The following is a 20,771-nucleotide window of genomic DNA, read 5'->3' as shown; positions in this document are numbered from 1 at the left end:
GTCTGCACCTTTTTCTTTTCTTGAGGTCTGTGTCAGAAATCCTTGAGAATACTACAGCTTTAAAATAAATTGTCCTTCCTTCTCAAATGAAATTTGATGATTTGTCTCCAGTCTGATAAAAGAAGGCACGTGCTAGCATATTGCTTCTTTTGAGGAATTTTCTTTTGTTTTATAGGCTCCTTAAAAATAAATTGTTTTAGATGTTGCGGTGACTTCTCTGAATCTCAGAAAATAGTTAATAATAATTTCTTTTCTTTCAGTTCCTGTGAGCCTACCTTCATTGCACAGTTTGCATATAACAGCTAGTAAGAGTAGAATGTACTGAACCTTAAACAAATCTATTAGGATCACCATGGCAAGAAACTGGGAAAATGGCAGGAAAAACGAACAATGATTTTGTAAACCCTCCAAAGGTCAGAAAAAGGCTTTCAGTAAGTATGCAGAGGCTAGAAATCAAATCCCATTTCCTATCATAAGAAACCAGTTGTTGTAGCAGCAGTGGTTAATGTACTGTATGTGAAAGATTTAAGACTAGTTGGAAAGCTTTGCTTCTGTTTTATTAGGCTGCTATTGAAAAGCCAACAGCATAACTTCAACTAGGTGCTTTGAGATTTCTTAATGGGCTGTCAAGGGCAAGACACCAGGTCTGTGCTATACTAGCTCTTTCCTGTACATTAAAACAACAGGGGCCAAATGATCATATACAGAAGTATGAATTACTTGATGCTTTCTCTGTTCCATATGGTCAGCCATGTCTTTGGCAATTAATCATGTACAGAATCAGTTGAGTGCTCTCTGAAGCATTGAAGTCAACATTTAGTTGTACCTGTGCCAGTGGGGGCAGTGGGGGTTGCGAGTGTAAAATAGCAGGATGAGGAGCTGCTGGCGCCGAAGCCAGAGCAGCTGGCTTCTATAAACAACACTTTTTTCCTCTTTACCTTTTTATTTTTTTTTTTAACTTTCTTTGACAAACATGACTCATTTTTCAATATCATCCAGAACATGAGGGTTGCTGAGTGAAACTGTGATATCTGGCATAGTGAATTAATAAACAAAAGGCAGAGAATTGGGTTTAATGTGCCCAAATTACTGGGTGATAACTTAAACCATGCTGGCTGTTTCCATTGTATCAGTGGAAATGGGCACATTTGCTCGTATTTTAAGTAGAAATTTTAAAAGTAGGGAAGAAATGAGCAGGGTTTTGTAATCAATTACTAGCTTTTTTTATCATGGAGGAGTTACAACATGTTAAATTAACGTGGCCTAATAGATTTCAGGTTCTTTTTCCCTCCCCTCTAAAAGGAACCATGTTCTAGTTTCATAGAATTTCATCAGGAAACTTCTTTCACTGAAAGCAAATAAAATGACAAAAATAACAGGGAAAATACAGAACAACATTTTAGCCCTACTTACAGATTTTACTCTTTGATTTTCCTTACTGTATTAGCTATTGATTTTTTTAGAGATGACTGCTATGTTAAAGTAGAAGTGGTTGGTAAAGATTCAGAACTTTACCCTATTTAAACTGGTGGTGAGTAAATTAAATCTTAACTTGGAGTGAAAAATCTGATTTGTTGACCCAACAAAGTAGGACCAAGAGGCAAACTGTCCCAAGTGCCACTTTAGCTCAGACTGAAGGCTAATTTGTTTGACAGAACACTAAGCTTCATGTCTCTAGTTATACAGTTTTTCTAACCTTACATCTGACTCCTCATGAGGTCTGTATTGAAGGAAGGAAAAAATCTAGCTTTATAAGATGGAAAATGTACCAGTGTGGGGTTTGGAGTGTATAGATGTTGTTCTTCATGCTTGTCTGTAGGCATGTTGTGATATTCACCCAGGACACATAGTTCAGCAGGGTAGTGGCCTGTGGATGTTAAAACAGTTTCTTTTGCTGCATATCTAAGGAAAAATATTGTAAACCTGTTACAATACTTAGATTGGCTTTGTTATGGATCTACTTTTGTGTGTATATCCAGGGTGAATAGAAAGACTTGGTTTTAACAGCTTCTATTCAGTCCTCTGTAACTGGTATATTTTGTTGGTGATAATGAGAGAAATTGAGTGTTGGTCTCTTGAAATCTGATCTTAGAACTTTCCTTTCTTACATAATGAGAGAAGATGCTCTGATAGCTCCTGCCTGATATGCCTAAATTTAGTTCTGCTGCTGTACCAGGAGGAAGGCAAAGAGTACAGTTTCCTAAATACTATGTTTAATGTAAAAGGCTAGATTTGCTCCTGATACATGTGTACATACACGTGTGTGTGTATAACTTTAGGCTTTTTGAGAGGTGAGTTGTGTGTTTTTAAGACTTGTGCCATTTGGGTTGTACAAGGAAAGCCCTAAATACACTAATAGATCAGTAAAGAGAATTGGGTAAGCTTTACTGAAAATATTTGGAGTATTGCTTATTAAAGAGGTATGCTGGCCAATGAGACAAGGAGTTGCTTCCCACAAGTGATAAGCAATTCGTGTAATCTCCTTGCTTAGGTTGTCCAGGATATGTTTTTTGACAGCTCAGGAAGCAGAAGTAAGAAAGTTTCACCAGTTTGTAAACATTACCACCCTCAAGAATCTCTGTGAACACAAGGATGAGATAAGACAGGCTGTAGGGCTGGTTGCATTGTTTATTTATTCTACTGTCCTGCAGTCCCAAGTGTGCTGAAAACCCCTGAGTCAGTGCTGAGCCCAGTTCAGAATTGTGAAGGCTTCACTCAGCATTGGGCAAAGGGGGCCTCTGCAGGCAATTATCTGTCATTAAAAGAGCTGAGACACAAGATCAGATTTTCTTTGATGGGATGTGCAACTGTAGTGATGTTCAAAAGAAGGTCATTCCTGCTCTGTGGAGCAGGGGTTGTATCAGCCGGGTTTCTGATGGGTTTTTATCAGCGCTGATGTGAGGAAATGGCTTTCCCAGCTGATAACATCTTTGACTGAGTTTCTTGAACCCTTGACCTTTATCAGTTGAGGTATATATTGAATCCCCTTGTTAAAAAAAAAATCCAAAACCAAGTTACATGGAAAAGACAACTTTCAAAGGAACATGCTTTATAATATTATTTTACCCAGAATGCTACTTTATTTGTTACAATTCAAGGTTTTTATTGCCATTATAAGAATAGCAAGTTTTTAAGAAATGCCTCTATAAAAGCTACACATCAAGCTCTGCACTGGCATTCCAGGTGACCTCGCTGCCCTTTCAGCACTGTTAGAAAACAAGTAAATCAGTTAAATTGCTATGTATTGTTGTTGTGTGTTGCTTAATAATACTATTTCACCCTGCAGGTAGCTGTGACTGTACTCACAGGGCTCAATAAAGAAGCGTTTATGATGTCAGTGTCAAACTATGCGTTTGACTTGAGCCATGTGCGTCACCACATAAATGAAAGGTGTTAACAGAGGGCTGGAGCAATATAATTATATTCTCAGGAAAAAATAAATTATGTTCAGTTTCCGGAATTATGATGTTTCTGTAGATGGAGGGGACTTTCCTTAATGAAACTCAGGACCAAACTTGCAATTTCACCAGGTCAACAGAATTCATACCATATCACATACAGTGTGATGGTGAATACTTGGAGAAGTGATCATCCATCTCTGACTGATAATACTCTATCGACATCATCTTTTCATCAGATTTTCACTGAAAATTCTTTAGCAACTCCCAGTTTTCCGTGCTCTGCACTTTGTGGATCATTTATTTAGGAGATCTTGGCGTTTGTTGCAGTAAATAACTGTACTTTTAGCTTTGTGAGGCATGGCGTCATTAAACTTGGGACTTTGCTGAAGTTTTGGGGAGAAGCAGACATCTCACCATCACCAGTGGATTTTCCTGGCCCTCTGTGAATAAAATGGCCATCCAAACATTCTGAAAGGGAAATCTTGGTGGACTGTGGCCTTGCTGTATGGCTACAGTCTGATCATCCTATAATACAGGGGTAAACTCTGGTTGTAGTGCTCTGTCAAGTCTTGTACATGATAAATATAAAAATTAAAGCCTTAGTAGGTGTATTTATTGTGAATGACAAGGAGCGTTAATTTTCACTCCAAAAAATTCTTTAATTTTCCATTAAAGAATGTACATTAGCTCATGTGAGTGTGCTTCACTTGCTGAAGTCCTCTATCAAATCCTGCAGCTGCTGGAAATGAGGCTCTGAGGTCAGGATTGTTGAAGTTGGTGGATATTGGAGCTTGTGGAAAAGATGTTGTAGGTCAGTGCAAGGGAAACCCATGTCATGGAATCCTTATCTGAAAATGCTCTCTGGCTTTTTGTTTGCTTTGTAATGTCAAAGCAGGGTCAAGAATGTGATATGTACAGACAGAGTTTTGAACATTTGGGGTTTTTACAAGAAAATGTTCTTTTTGATGTTTAAGTCCCATATGATGGGCTAATGCCTTTTGGGAGGCCAGCTGGTAGAGCTGGGAGGTGGGGAGAAAGATGCTTTTTGTTCTTCACTTGTGATGCTGGTGGAGTAAAGTTATTTTCTGTCTCTGTGAACCCTCATGCTTCTCTCTTGGCATGACCATAGCAGTAACAATGCTACTCCTGCTTTACATAGGTTAAGAAATGCATTATCTGTGTGTTATTGTTTCTTGTGGAAAAAACCCAAAAACTTATCAGAAAGAGGATAGATCTCTCTGTTTTCACAAACTGGAGATAATAACAATTTTTCTCACAGAATTCCCAGAGGAGTTTTAGTTGGGCAGGACAGAATGTAATTGGTATTTGATGTTGAGGAGGAGGCAAAATGCCATGTGTTTTGTCACATTGTTCCAATGAGGCAGGCAGGTTATGCTGGGAATAGGAATTGCAGCTCTTGATTTTATTTGGTTGTGTTTTCAAACTCACATGCACAACTTCCCAGGTCAGAACCTTTTTTTTTTGCCTCCTTTTCTGTGGAAAGAAAACAGGTTTGTGCAAGAATTCCATCGGTTCTGTCATCCTTCCCAAAAACATTTAGATTATTTGATACGTTTGCAGAACATGTGACTGGAAGTTAGAATATAAGAAATAATTCCATGTCTATGGAATTGGTTAAGGTGAAAAAGGCAATCTAATATCTTCACTTGAGAAGGAGACTCTCGGTTTCTGCCATGGAGACACTTCTGCACATGGAGGAGTGTGTGGGCACTGGTGGATATAGGACTGGGTTGGTGGCTGAGCATCAACCATTTCCTTCCCAGCTGGGCAGACATGGGGAAGTGCAGGGAAAGAAGAGGAAAAATGGTGCAGGAGTGAGTAGGAAAAGATGGAGTGAGGGAGCTGGAGTTAGCTTGGTGGGAGGATGAAGGGTGATAAGAACATCCCCAGTTCTCTTTCATCAACATTGATTGTCAGCACAATTTTTGGGAAGGCCAGGAACATTTGATCTGCAGAGACTGTGTCATCCTGCTTCACAAATTATTGCATGTATATATGTATACTTTTGAGCAGTTTTTAATTTGTTCCATATATGAAAAGACTTTATTACTTGTTTATTTGAAGTATTTAATGATAAAGAGAACATGTGGACATCAGCAGAAATTCCATTCAGCAGATATAGTACAAACAGGTATTTTCTTCAACAGCTTTACCAAGGAGCAGAGGGGAGGGTGAAGTCCCCCAAACAAATGCTACATTGAGGAAAATATTTCTGATATTATTTGATACAAGATATTTGATACAAGATTTAGAAAATAACTATGCCTCAAGAAAATGTGGACTAGAATGCACAGTGTCTTAGTGTGATACTTAAGGCAATGAGATTTTAAGGTTTACCTTATGTGCCATGTATATTGATTAAATACCAAATATATGGTGGCCATTTCTAACCATCATTTACTGTATTGATTTGTCAGCAGTGGAATTGTAATAAAAAAAGCTATTGATTTACTGTCCTTATTTGCTTATGGGCTTTTTATTAATTTTACACATTGTTTCCTATTTCTAGATTATAATTTTTATGTGTTTCCTCCCTTTAAGACAAGTCTGGTCCTCTCTGAGGTGAGAAAAGAGCAACAAATTGAGGAACAAAGGAATGAGACCATCAGCTGCTTCCTGCTCCTGCTTAAGGAGAGACAAAAGCTGCGTAAAGAATGGACAGCAAGGTGAGAAGTACTCCTATAAATCCCCTTGAGTGGGGAAAAGTGACTTAAAAATTTTAAATTTTCACTGTTCAAACAGTAATTCCTTGAACAGGATAGTCCATGTTTCTATGGGGTAGACTACTCTGTTACTCATACAGTACAGGCTACTGATAACAGCCTGGTAGGCAGCACTCAGATCTGAGGAGTGGCGCCACCTAAAATGCCCTCGGGTTTTCCACCTCTTGCTGACAATATGAGCCATGCTCTTTGCTGGAACGCTCTGCTATAACTGCACTTCTTGGCTCATGCCATTTCCATTTCCCTGAGGTGTCCTGCTGGAGTTACTGGATGGTGTTGGGTGAGGTGGGCACACCTGTATGAACTGCTGGGTTCATGTCCTGGGGCTGCTTCACTGTACCCGAGTCCTTGGAGAGACCTCACTGCCATGGACCAGGAGGTGCAATCAGCAGTGTTTAAAAGTGTTTATGTTGGTGTTTGGGAAGGTTTGTGTTGCTGGAATGTAATCAGCTGAATGCATTTCAGAAGCACCAGATACGCTGTACTTTTAGTTTGTTCAGAAACAGGTGAATGAAAGAGAATTTCCACCATGTTCCACCTTGTCCTTCCCTTAGGCTGCAAATGAGTTGATGTCACCTTTTTCACACGAATGTCTAAAAGCTATAGGTTTATACTAATTTTATAATCTATATTTTCTTATTTGATATTTATATAAAATATCTAGCAGTCTATGAAATTTTTCTGCCAAATATACAGCTTTTACTTAAAACCAGGAGATGTTCCTTACTTACAATTAAATACAGTTTTTTAGTCAAAAGTATTTTTAAATCAGATTTTTGTTAATTAAATTTAGCATTTAACTGGCATGATTTTTTTACCTGCCCTAATTAAAGTTAAAGGAGATCTCTTGTATTTTGCTGATGTAGTTCCTGAAGACTCTGAGATTGCTTTTAAAATATTATTGGTAGATTTTGGGTCTGACACTTGGGTATCTTTTCTGGTTTAAATAATTAAACAACAAATGAAGTTGGAACATTTTAGGAACTTTAGATAAAAATTGAACATAATTGCACATAATTATTTTACAAATTACAGGTTGTGTTTTATAAGTTTTTGTTCCAGTGAGTATGGAATGTATGCTGCTTTCTTAAGATTTCAGAATAAGCTGGCTCTAAAATATTTTCCATATTATCATGTGGGACTTACATTTTTCTTCTTGAACAATTTAAGGGATTTTTATGGCGGCTTTGTTGGGGTTTTTTAGTTTGTTTTTTTCAATTGGTTGGGGCTTTATTTTGGTTTTTTGGGGGGGTGTTTCTTTTTGTTTTTTTACCTTCCATCACCTTGCTTACTAAATAATGCAAATGTTTTAGCTATGTTGGAAACAGAGGAAATCACTTAAAACTTCCTTGGGACGAATGCATCTTCGTTATGAAAGAGAATAGATAGATTCTAATGAGTGGAATACCTTTTCAGAGTTCATTTTGTCTGGCAGTGATTCCCTAATACACAAAGCCATCAGCAGTCATGGCAGCAGTGAGTAATTTAGAGGAGCTGTGGGTTTGTTTCAGTGTGCCTGCCCCACTTGCTGCTCGCAGGGAGCTCTGGGGCCGGAGCCAGGGCTGCAGCTGGAGACGCGGCCCAGCCCCTGACACAGCCAAGCTGCGGCTCTTGGGGGTGGCAGAGGCACAGGCAGATGAAGTGCAGGCCTTCTTAAACCTAAACACCTGAAAGAAAATTTCAAGAGCATTGTGCCTTGAAAGTTCCGAAAGAAGGTGTCCTTTGAGTATTAAATATCCATAATCCTTTTTCTTTCTATTTGATGTTTCCCATCCCGGTGACCTGTCTGGGAGTCTCGTCCATATGATCTGCATAAAGAGGCTGTTAGCATACACCTCACTGGGCTCCATCAAAGCCTCAGCTCGGGGTCTGCAGCGAAACGCTGGCTGTGGCAGCCATGGAGCACACGGTGCTGAAAGTTACAAAACGTCCGCCGTGCTACGAGCAGGGCTGCCCATGTTTTAGAGATCAGTCTATTGTGTACTTTGGAATTACATGAGAAAAATGTGCTTGGACAGGAAATAATTAGCACTTGTCAAAGGGCAGGCAATAGGTTACAGTACTTTACTTTCAACAGGCTATCAGGGGATCAGCTAGATTAGATAATAGAATTTTTTTTCCTGTGGAAGTTAAATACAGATGACTCTAATTACCTTACATTGTGCATTAGAGAGCAGATTATGAACAGTACAACTTCAAGAAATTTAGGTCAATGAAGGGAGGGCAGCTGGCAGAAAACTTCACTCTGCACTTGGTCTTTGTAGAGTTATGTAGTCATTCTGTTCTTTCTTGTGTTCTATTTGTGTCATTAACACCTGAGATAAAAAAGAAAACATGTTGGGAGCTGGTAACACAAACTGAAATTTATCCTTTCCCAGAGAAAGGCATATGAACTCTTCTGGTATGTACCTACTCAGTTAAAGCGCATTCTTGTGTTATTTACTTGAAGTTGTACCAGTGTTTCTGCGTATTAATGAGCTGAAATGACTCTTTAAGATTTTATTTCAGCTCCACAGCCCAAAACTCATGGCAGTGTGCTTAGTGTTGCACTCACCATTTCATAGACTTGTGATGCAAAGATGTCATCAGTATCTGAAGTATCTGAGCAGGTCTTCCAGGGATTCAAGTTGTTCCCTGAGTGGTAGTGATCCAAAATACTTCAGGTAGGACTCAGTGAATGTCCTCTGAGTGTTAACAGAAATGGTCCAGGGTTTCCAAAGCCCCAGATTTGTTTATACTGCGTGATAGGGCCTGATGGACAGGTTGTTATAGCTGTTAAAGAGCTGCTCTAGCCCTTTGAACTGACCCCTTCTTGACCTCTGCTTGCAGAAGGTCACTGTTCAGCTTATGAAGTGAGGGGAACCTCAGATTCTACTGTAATAAACACAGGGTGAAGGGAACAGCTGTGAATTTTGGACTGACCGTGCAAACCTGGATAGACTTTTTAGGGTCACTGTATGATAATGAAAATTGTTACCAAATTATATGGAAATTTAACAGCAATAGTGGGAAAGAGAGGGTGGAGTCTAATGCATTGGGTTTGATAAATGAAGTGTGAAGTTACCCATCTGGCTCTAGACAGCCCTCTTTTTCTCTACGAAAGGGAAACATTTAAAAATAACCATGGTACATCTAGAATCAATGACCCATACAGAGAGCTGGAATAGATCAAGATTTAATGGTGACTGTGGAAGAAATTATCATTTGAAAAGTGAGACAAAGGATGAGAAAGTACAGTTCAATATCTGCACCTGATTCATTTTTAAAAAAGGCTTTAATATTTTTCCCTGTTGATGATGTTATTGACAATTTTATTTTACTTTTTAACTGGAACCAGGAAAGTTGTTATATCAGAAAAAACCAGGGGAAAAAGACAAAGTAGTTGAAATTCAAGAGAGAATGTTCACTTTTCCTGATCAGGAAGGGCCTGAGAGAGCTGGGCTATAGTTAAATAAAATTGTAGATCTTATTCTCCTGATAGAACTTGTATCATGTTATAATAGCATTGTCTTTAATGCTTGCATGACATACTGCACTTAATTGGTAGTGGGTTTTTGTTGTATTTTCATAGACATGCATTTACTACTAAGCTAATTTGTCTTCAATAAATCAACAAGAGATTAATTTAAAGGGTCGTGTTTAACTGCATTGAAAATATTGAGTGCTAGGAAAAAATATGGTTAGTTAAACCATTGCTAAAGTATGGGGTTTTCAAATGGAAAAATTGTACTAGTCCAAAATGGTTTTATTGTAACACAGATTCTGGTGTCCATTTTGCAATTTCCCTCAGTGAAATTGTGCCATTTCTCTTAGGGGAAATTCAGCCAGGTACTGGAAAATGTGAATTTTGGAGACAGACATAATGAAGTGGAAATTTTGATGAAACTATTTATGGTTGTTGAATTTTCATAGTGCTACTTATCCAAATTCTGAAATCTTAACTTCTCTCTAAATAATCATCTAATGACAAATTGACATAGTGAAAGCAGAATAAACATTCAATAAATAATCTGTACCAAAGTAATCACAAAATTCTTCTGGTTCATGAGATAAACAGCAGAAAAGTGTTAATTGATTATATCTTGTAAAAATCAATAACTTATAACCTTGCATCATTAAAATAACACAGTAAAAAAAATCTCTTTTTATAGGGTCATTCTATAACCTATATTATTTTGTAGACGGGGTCACTGTGTTTCTAGAATTTTTATATTCTTGCATTTTGCATGGCAATGGAAAAAGAAGCTCTTACTTGTGACAAATCATGTTAGTTTCAGGTTTCAAGTCAGATGTGAGCTATAATTCCTCAGCATTTTTTGCCTTTGTCAAACCCTTTCTTAGATCTCACAATTTTATATAACAATTTAAAGGTATGTATTTTTTTTCTAGTTACAAAGAACACTTATACTGCAGAGGTAGTCTTAGCTCTCAACAGTGAAATCTGGATTTTTATGTCGATTTTTATATAGGAATATAAATTATAAGGGCCTAGTGAGGAAATTGAGTCCTAATCTGGATGACACTCTTCAATTCTATAATAAGAAAAAAAAAGAATCTTAGAGTAGAAGCCTAAAATAATGTGCATGTTAAATAAGATACAAAGTGGAAGATTTTATATATTTTATTTTCTGTTTTGAAGAAAAAGTTCATTTTTTTCCTTATGCCTAATTTCCTTATACCTTGGAATTTTAGATAGTAATTAAGGAGTAATTGAGGTGGATTTTACTCTTTTTAGCTCCAGTAGGAGAAAGTGAGGTTAATTCAAAGAGGGGCTGTAGCAGAGGAAATGTTAATTGGTTAAGAAATAAACATGGGCTTTGACAAAATCGGAGCTTTCCCTTCCTTTCTGTTACAGGCTTTGTGCATTTTGAGGAACTCATGAATGCTATTTTTCAAATCAAATGTGATAATAACAGTTCAAAGACTTGTTGAAAAATATGGAATTTTTTTAACTCTCACACACCTGGCTGGATGATAAGTATATGAAATAATGTGAACTCTTCAGAAAATACTACAATAGGAGCTACACCAGTTCCCAAAATTTTGCATCCTACAGAGATATATCAAAGTCTGTCAGAGAGTGGGTGGAAGTATTTGTGTTGTTTAAGACTTGTGGTTGTTTTGTGTAGCATGAGAATGAGAGATTTTTTTTTGTTTTCCATGTTGTGGAATCCAGTATCCATGTTTCTGATATTAGTAAGGATCTCAGCACATACAGCTGTATGATCTCCAGTGTGTTTTTGGGTAACAGTTGTCTTCTCTGGACAATGGGTCTCAGTAAGTTAGCAATGAGCATACACCAAAATTCTCATTTACCATTTTGGAAATCACAGGGAGAAAAAGAGAAAATTACATTTGGTTTCTTTGACATTCATACTATAGATGTATGTGTGTGAATACTTCTTAAAAGAAGAAAATGAAACTGTTCAGCACCAGCAATGTGAGCTAAGCCAGGTATTCAGAACATAAATATATTTAGACAATATGCAGAAAGTAAATTGTGGCTGAGTAATCCTGAACACTGTATGTTAATCAGGAAGATGCTTTGAGTCAGACTGAAAACCAGCCTTGCAGCTTTCACATGAATGGAGAAAACACTGCAACGTGGATGAAGTTGTCAGGTCTCCTGCTGTAGTTGTGTTTAGACATCAGCTGCCTTGGTTGACCTCTGACTTTTCTCCAGTTGCTTATTGCCAGATTTCTTTTGCTCCTCGTGACCCTTCCTGTTTTCTGCCTCTGTCTTTCACCTGTGTTCCTTGCATGGAGGAGTCTTTGAAGCAGCCAAGCTTGGGATCAATAGATACAACTGCTCTTCAGAACAATGGAAATGCAGCTTGATTAAATGCTGCTGTTTAGCTGCTCCTTTGAAACTGTCTTGACCCCTTACCCTTGGAAATACTACGTGTTTACAAGCTGTGGCTGCTTAGAGAAAATCCTGCCTCTTACCTTGTGATGTCACTATATACACAGATATATGGTGCAAAAAAACTTACATGGTGTAGCAACCTAACCCAAATTGTATTATAGGGCAGGCTAAGAAAAGGTGCACAACTTCACTCTGTGTCTCTGTGTGGCTTTTGTTTGTGTCACTCTGTCATTAAGGCACTTCATAGGGATTGTTTACTCTGAGTGTTTCCTTTATCATTTTAGTTTAATTTTAATGGTTCACTTCTGAAATCCATAGCCAGATGCATCATCCTACACCTGAGTAACTACCAAATGAAACCGCTTTTTTTCTTCTTTGATTTAATGATTTTTTCTTCTTGTGCTAGATGAGTTTTTCAAATAATTCAATGGCACTTCCAAAGCTGGAAAATTACACGGATTAGTCCTTATTTATAGTGCAATTAAAGCTTCCAAAAAAATGTGGTAAAGAATTTTCCCAGTCTATCAGAGATTATTCAGTTATTTATGATTTTTATGTTTGGTTTTACTTGGACAGGCTTTTAAAGTCAGCATGGGTGACATTTCCTTATTTATGTAAGCTTTCATAATTGCAGTACAAGAAAGATAGATAGTGTTGTTTTTCCAGTGGCTTGACAATGATTTGTTCACTACCTTTGGGAGACCTGAATGCTGGAAATGGAGATTATTGCATTTCCAGGCTGCAGGGTACTGGAGATTGACTAGATCACAGAGGTGACAAATTTATAATCTGTGGAGACCAAGTGTTAGCCACATCATCAGACAGTTGAAGCACAAAGTAGCATTAGCATCTGCTGTCATCCTTTCTGTAGGAGAGAATGGTCTACCAGAGGCAGGGGAAAAGGAGAAACACTGGGAGAGTTCAGTGTGTTTTACTGTGCTCTCTAGCTGCCCATATTAGATAAAGACCTGGCGTTACAAACTAGGGATAAGGTGTGAGTGGTCCAGTGAATGAAAATTTATCATATATTTATTTTACTTACACTGAGGTCTATTTATTCTGCAGTATCAATCCATTCTTCCCTTTGTCTTCCTTTTGCAAAATGTGCTAATGTCATGGTATGTAACATCCATTAAACTACTGGCAAACTTATTGTGAACTGAAAACTGACTAAAACTAGACATTGAAAATTAAAAGAGTCTGAAGACAGAATTCTCTTAAAAATAGAAGCCTTATCTAAACAGGACTTTAATGATTTTTATTATCATTATTGTCACAGCTTTACCTGTCATAATGCTGAATTAAATATTTAATTTGGAGGTGTGTGAAATAATCTCTATGCATTACTTTTGCATAAACAGAGGGTAACTTAAATTATTTACCCAGCCAAATGGTGCTGGTCATGTCATACCATGAGTGTGAGCAGATGCTTACATAAGTTCATGACTTTAGTCTTAAAGGCTGTCAGCCTCGTGTTATTAAAGTTTTTCCTACTATATCGAACTTGATGGCTCCAGGGATTGGCAGTGAAATACAAAGCCTTTTGTTTTCAGGTCAGCAGTTTAAATATGGTTCAGGTAGGTAGTGCCAGAGCTGATTCCCACTGGGTGTCTGTGTTTGATGGGCTCTGTGAAATGCATGGTTCCCCAGCCCTGGTAGGCAGGTGTGGATCACACACAGCAACTGCCACGCTGACACTAATTGCTGCCCTTGCTGGCACTGCTGGAGCGGCCAAAAATTAAATGGATGTTGCAGCTGAGCAAGGTGCTGTCAGTGCTCTGAGCAGCCCAGGCCATGGTGGTGATACAGTGAACGTCAGGGATTCTGTGGGTAAAAAGAAGATCAGGCTGTTGCGTTGCTCTGCAGTTTGCTTGCATTAAAGTTATGGTACCCCATGCAGATAATCATGTGATGGGAGAGAGGGTGAATTCCTGGGCAATCTTAACAGGATTGGTGAGAGGGAAGTGCAGTCCACAAGGAGGTCAAGGAGTGGCTTGGAGATGTATCAACTAATCCAAGAAGCTAAGATGAACCAGAGAATAGGATTTGATTTACTTGCTTATTTTCACTGCTAATGAGATCTTTTGGGCATTTGAAGAGTTTGATTTGGCCACTATTATTTGTTCCATTTATTTTGTATGAATTTTTAATACTTAATGTATCATTGCTTTGGAATTATTAAATTATGAACTAGGCTGATGTTTTAATGAAGTTAAAAAGGGAAGTTGGCATTTCTCAAGCTTAAGAGGTTCTGTAAAAACAGAGAACTTGGGGACCTGTTACAGAACATAAATTGTTCTCATATTATTTGTCTTATTTTGATAAATGACAGCAGCCCCAAATGGGAACAGTGCTTGGAGCATATGTAATAATAATAGAAGAAAATCCTGTTATAACCCTGTGCAACTTACTTGAGTAACTTGGCCAACTGAGAACTCTTTCAGAGATATGCAGGTATAAAAGAAATAATTGAAACAAAAAGGTATCTTGAACAGTATCAAAAAGATTGAGAAACAGGGTCTCAAAATGCAGTTTGTGAGAGAAGCCAGGGAAAGTCTATTGAGTGTTAAAGTGAGGGAAGTAATATTAGGAGAAAAGAGTATTCTGTTGGAAAATGAGAGTTCTGAGAATTCTAAGAGCTACCAATAAGAGTCTGTTCTACTTTTTCTGCAAGGGTAAGCTGAATGGATCCATCAATTATGCCCATGATATGCTGGATTTAGATTTTAGTGCCAAATAATGCTGGAGGGTGTTTTTTGTAAAAGTTTGGACAATACTGTTAAAATTTTTGCCCATTGTTTTTAGGTGAGTCAACATTTTCTCATTTTTATTTTCTCATATTTAATAATGTCAGCATTTGATCTTCCTGTGATACAAAGAATATTTTTATCAGAATTATTTTTGACAAGCTGGTTAACATGAATTTGAGCGCGTGCTTAGGAAAGGTGAAGCAATCCAAGTCCCCACTCCAGTGCAGATGACTTGCTGGCTGCACAGCATGTTTATTGTAAGGCACAGTGTACTGCATAAAAGATCTAAGTATTTTATATTAGAGTGTCCTGAAAGCACTTTAGGTATTTGCCCTTTTTTTCTGCTTGGAGATATGGATAATCCCCAAATCCAGGTGTGTATTATTAGGGATTGAGGGGGAGGTTGGAGGAGGGGAAAGCAGGGGAGGAGAAGGATTTGAGAGGCAAGAGGGTGCAATATTAAAGGAAGTTTTTGACTGTTTTGCTTGCCTGTAGGTGACACTGTTGCGTCATTTATCTGTACAATTTCACGCATGTTGTCCAGGGACAAAAAAAAAGTTTCATTGAAATAATTTGAAGGATTAAAAAAAACACATTTCACTAATGATTCTTTAAGCTTTGGCTAGAGAGTAGTCTTGGATTACAGGTACATGAATTGCATGTTCACCTTCCCAAAGATGGCAGCAGTTTATAATATTATTTCTCATTAACTAGCTCACTATCATTGCATCTTCAGTTCAGTATTCCCTTGGAAGGTGAGATTCTAAAAAGATGGCTCTACATGTTTCTAAAGACTAATGTAATAAACCAAAATGATAATACACTGATGAAAAAAAAATCTTAATTTGCTGCTAAGTTACAGCAATATAAAGTTAAAATGTTTTTCTTTGCTCAAGTCATTTAAATTAATAATGTGTGTCATTAAGTAAAATCTCACAGAGGATTTTTTCTTCTTTGCCATTAAGTCTGCTGGCTGCAGTGAAAATGAAATATTCTATGAGGCTTGAGCAATCATCTATCTCTGAGCTGCAGTGTGCCTGCTGCCAGATGTTCAGGTGCTGGTGCTGCTGCTTTGACATGTATATCTCTTCCAGGCAAAAAAAACAATATATACATCAGTCCAGGTGCAAGGTGGCCTTGCCAGCAAACCTGCCTCCTCCTAGCTGTGACACTCATCCACTCCCCGTCAGCGTGTGTACGTTGGAAGGGGATTGTAATTAACCCCTGGAAAGCATAGGTTTCACTAAAGTGATGTGCACAGTAATGATATTGTTAGCTTCCTTAATTTCCAGTTTCACCATCAATTATGCCATGTGTTTCATCCAGTTGGTGCTACCCTCCCAGTGTTAATTATAACCTACAAGACTGTTACAGTTAATTTTATGGCAAGCATATTGTCTCTTCAAGGCTCCACAGCAGCTCATAAATTATCTTGAAGGTAAAATGTAACTTGGGGAACTAGTTATGAAAATTCCATCCATCTCGCTTAGGAGGTGCAGCTGCTACTGTCAGCTGCCTCGCTGCTGCATTGTGAAGGAATTATGGTGGGTCAGGTTTAAGAGGCGAGGCCCAGGCTGTCACTGAGGAGAAAGGCTGTCCTGGCCCTGTCAGACAAGTACCTTCTGCCAGTCCCTTGTGGTTTCACTTTGCAGGCAGTAAAAGGCAGGCAGTGCAGGTGGATAGTCCCCAAGCTGTCTCTATTCATTACTTTACAGAAACTTGTTTTAGGTAGGCAGGTACGGAGACCTTTTCACTGTTGTCATAATGTTAGGCATCATCTGCAAAGTGCAGGATAGATAACTCTATAAATACCTCGCTGTTCTGTTGGGCTGGGCTGGTGCAGAAAGGATGATTAGCACTGTAGAGGCACATGAAATAGCTCGCTGGTTTGTAAAATGACTGTTGGTTTAATTGTAGCAATAGCTTGGTCTGGAAGAGCACATCTGTTCGCCTTTATTTCACATACACAATGAGAGAATGAGAGGAGGTGCAATTTCACTGCTAAGTAATTTGTGTTGGAGTTTCACATTAAATAAATTAGCATGGGTTTATATGGGCATTATTTATGACATCTGTGTGTGTCCAGTTTTTTTTTGCTGAAGGAATTGCAAACACTCATTTCTTAAAAAGAAATAAAAGTGAGGGGGGAAATAAAAATAAAGCAACCTATTGCTCAGAACAATGACATTGGCATTCAGTGCTATTTATATTTTAGTAATACACTTTTATTATTGCTATAATGCCTTATTCTGCTCTTTGTAGCAATAACACAAGACTACCATAGAATAAAATGCCTTATTCTGCTGTCTCTTCCTTTAATGTTTTGTATTTCAATAGTGTCAAATGCTGTTAAGCTTTGGGTGTTCCTTTAAGAGTAAAACCCAAGTGCAAATCAAATTTCCTGAGAGGCTTTTTGTTCTTCCACTCTTTTACCTTTCGAAAGGCCTTCTGTGTTTATGGTGTTGCTTCCTAACCTCATTTACAGCTGGGAGGGCACATGAGAAGGAACACTGAAAGCTGATACTTTTCCATAGGCAACCACTGTGCAGATGTGAATGTACACACTCATTGTGAATGAGTAAATGTTATGAATTCAATTGAGGAGAAAATGAACAAACACAATAATGAAAAACAGTAGGATAATTCATCTAAATTTATATTGTTTGTTTGCTTTGACAGTCTTCATTCAGTTTTAATTATTCGTGATTATTCATTACGCAGGAAAGAAAGCATTTTCAAAATAGTGCTGACATTGTAAATTAGACTTATTGTATGTTTAAAAAGGGGGAAAAAGGCTCATTAGAGCCTAAAAATCGCTACAATTCTAATGTGTGTTCTTTATTTCTTTTCCCTTGGAATTTACAGTAAATGTGCCTTGTGATATTTTTTAGAGTTCCATCCTTTTCTCAGAGTCAACAGCACACATTTTGATTTATTCCCAGAAGAAACCACAACATTTCAATCGACCAGAACCCTGTATTTCTATTTGTTTCATTTATTTTGAGGGAAGGGCTGCATTAAGCTGAGCCTTGGGCTAATTGTACAAAAACAGGATTGCCTCAAGAGCAGACCCAGAGATGTTGTTCTCAAAGTTCCATTTTGGTGTCATCCTTCCCTTATCTCCCACAGAAGGGAAGGGGGAAGTTCTAGGTGTTGCTGGAATATCTCATTTAATGTGGGGTTGCTTCACCTGGTCACGTGTGTTATTATCTCCTACTGTAGGATGTCAGCCTGTAAACAGAGATTATCCATAAATATTGCCAAAGAAAGCCTTCCTTGTGGGGAACTCCCAGTCAGGATTCTGCATCACAGCCAGGGGTACCTGCAGCTGCTGTAGTGTAAATCTCATGAGTTTGTGCTTGCACAGAAGGCTGGGGACAGGAGAGAGGACTGAGAATTCAGATGTCCATAATAGTTTTTTAGGACATACTTTCACATGATTGTAAACGAAATAAATGTTACAGTTTTGGATACTCAGCAATGAAATTATCTGGATTATTGTCATCGTCGTCCGTTCCCAGGTTGATTTTTCACCATTGCAATTCTGCTGAGTTTGAGTATTACTCTTGATTTGAGTTAGTGGGATTGATTAATGATCCTGATAAATATCCTTCACATTTTCTGGTGGTGGAATCTCAGACTTTGATGGTGATACTGTCGCAGAAAGAGACACATCTGATTTGAGAAATCTTTGTGGCTTTAATTTGATACATGAAATAGTCATTGCCAAAGTAATTCTCTTTTAAATATAAGAAAATTTTTATGCAATTGAATGAGAAAAGCTTTTCTTTTCTTTTTTCAGGAAAAAAGTGCCTTTATTTCTCAGCTGTTGGTTATCTTTGTTAGGAAAAATCTGCATTTGGAAAGAGAACTATGAAGGATAGAAAAATTGTTTTTTACAAAAATGGATTGAATTGCCTGTAACATAATTGGAGAGAGAACAACTTAAGAGTTGAATCCAAACCACTTAGTTTCACAGGCAGACACACGTAAAAAATATTACTATTTCTTGCTTGACGTGACTCAGTATGTTCTCTGTTATTGAGAAAAACTGAATTTTCAAAATAGCCTCAGTATTAGTCATCGGATTCCAAAAAACACTTGGAATACAAGGATTTGAGGTATTGGTTTTTGACTTTATTCATATTTATGACGCAGAATTTAGAGTTCTGTTTGATGTAAAATAAGTAATTTAAAAGAATACAAACTCTAATGTTTGTCAGTTAAGTGCATTATCAAGCGAATGAATTTCCAAGGATAAAAATAATTGTAGCTCCAATGTACATGAATATAAAAAGGATTAAAATCTGTGATAGGTTGTGCAGATCAGTGTTGAAGCTTGATCCTTCAAAATGTATAAAGAAATTGTGATTTTAATACTGTTGTAATAAACAAAAGAATGGGGTTTATAATTTTCTGCTTGTTGATAGTTAATTTTTTGCTCAAGTAGCATGGAGGGAAGACCTTTGTGCAGTTTAAATCTAGTGAAACCATTGGAGTGCTGAATGCTGTTGACCATTTTCTTGTTCAGTTTGCCCATGAAAACAAGTCATCAATACTGCTTCTCTCTTATTGTACTCAAATGTAGGCTGTTTGATGGGAAATACATTTTATAATATTTTGTTTTGAAATGTTCCCACACCTGGCTCTTTTTAGACTCTTGATATGGGATCATTGTCCTTTACTCTCATTTTAGGGTCTTCTGACCTGTTTTTTCTCTAGGACAGCCATTCTAGCATTTGCCTTGGCTGAGAACTGTAAAACTTTGAGTGGGATTGGTTGACTACCATAATACTGTGCAAATTTAATTGTGTATTCAAAGTTACATGATAAAGAAACAAGATGTTGGCATGCATTTGGTTCCTGACTCAGCAGAAGTATGAAACAAGATCATTTGAAGAACATTTTATAGTTTCTTTGAAGGAAAACAGCTTGAACCAATATAAATAAAATCATGTATGTGAGTTTTCACATGTTCAAAGCAAGCTACTTTAAGTGTTTCTATGACTTTTAGCATGAATTCAGGTCCTCTTCTCATTCAGGGTGACTGCAGACAGAAGAGTATTTTGTTGAAGACATTCTATTAATGGAGTTGGTCTATACTTAGAATTTCTTGCTGTGTGCATTGTCTGTTCAAGGAAATTCTCTTGGTCTCTCATCAGAGTATTTTAAAGCAAACAAAAAACTGGCCAAAACAAACAAAAAAAATACAGCAAGAGAAAACCAACCTCCCCTTTGAACTTCATGATGTACCTATGTTTATGAAATATGTAACTTCTCTTTTTTCTCACTGGAATCTATTAACATATGCATTAGCATGCTAACATAGATGGTGATCTTAAAAAGTGTTGATTGACTTTTTCTTCACACTCTTAATTGCTACCTGATATGGAAAATTCTTCCTTCAATTTTTGCTAATTCTTATTTTTATCCTACAAAGGAAACTGTAAGAAAACAGCATGCTGTCAAATATTTAAAAAAAATAAAAATGAGGTGTACAATTTTTAAAAATGTATCAATTATTATGAGGGGCAGTTGAAGATGAATACAGAAAAATAATTTTGTTCGCCTGCTCATTTTTTGCTCAAAGCCTGGCCTTTATTTAAGCATATTATTTTTCTGTGTCACACACAAAAAATAACCCTACAAGATTTATTGGCGTTTGTATGGAAAAAATGAAAGGATTTTCATGTTTTGTAAGAAACTTAATACACTCTCACAGATGGCCCAGCTCAGGTGTGATTTTAATTATGAGATAAAACAAAGCCCAACACAGTAGGAAGTAGTCTTAATAAACGGCCTGAAGCTTTTGTCTTCATGTGTCAAAAAACCTTTTTATTGCGTGATGAAATTTATTTTTCCTAGCTGTTTCTAAAAATTGGTTGAAAAAAATGCAAGGGCTTCCAAAGTTCAAGTGAATTATTTTGGTCAAGTTAAAAATAGGAATTTCTTTTTTTTTTTTTTTTTTATTTGTCCTCCCAAAAAGTTTAGACTTCTGCAGAATGATAGA

The 20,771-nt window shown here is 37.3% G+C and overlaps 1 protein-coding gene across 1 annotated transcript in view; it reads left to right on the top strand.

The window, feature by feature from the left end:
* Positions 1-20,771, top strand: part of FTO (FTO alpha-ketoglutarate dependent dioxygenase) — a 223,985-nt gene that overhangs the window by 92,023 nt on the left and 111,191 nt on the right. Inside the window, exon 8 of the mRNA XM_054296237.1 lies at positions 5,964-6,088. Coding sequence (XP_054152212.1) covers positions 5,964-6,088 — 125 coding nt within the window. The remainder of the gene's footprint in view (positions 1-5,963; positions 6,089-20,771) is intronic.

The sequence above is a fragment of the Melozone crissalis genome, unplaced genomic scaffold, assembly GCF_028551555.1.
Source record: "Melozone crissalis strain CALT ecotype California unplaced genomic scaffold, PUWL_Pcris_2 ptg000007l_1, whole genome shotgun sequence".
In the NCBI taxonomy this organism is placed as follows: Eukaryota; Metazoa; Chordata; class Aves; order Passeriformes; family Passerellidae; genus Melozone; species Melozone crissalis.
The sequence above is the reverse complement of the archived record's forward strand: the minus strand, read 5'-3'. Positions and strand labels throughout refer to the sequence as shown.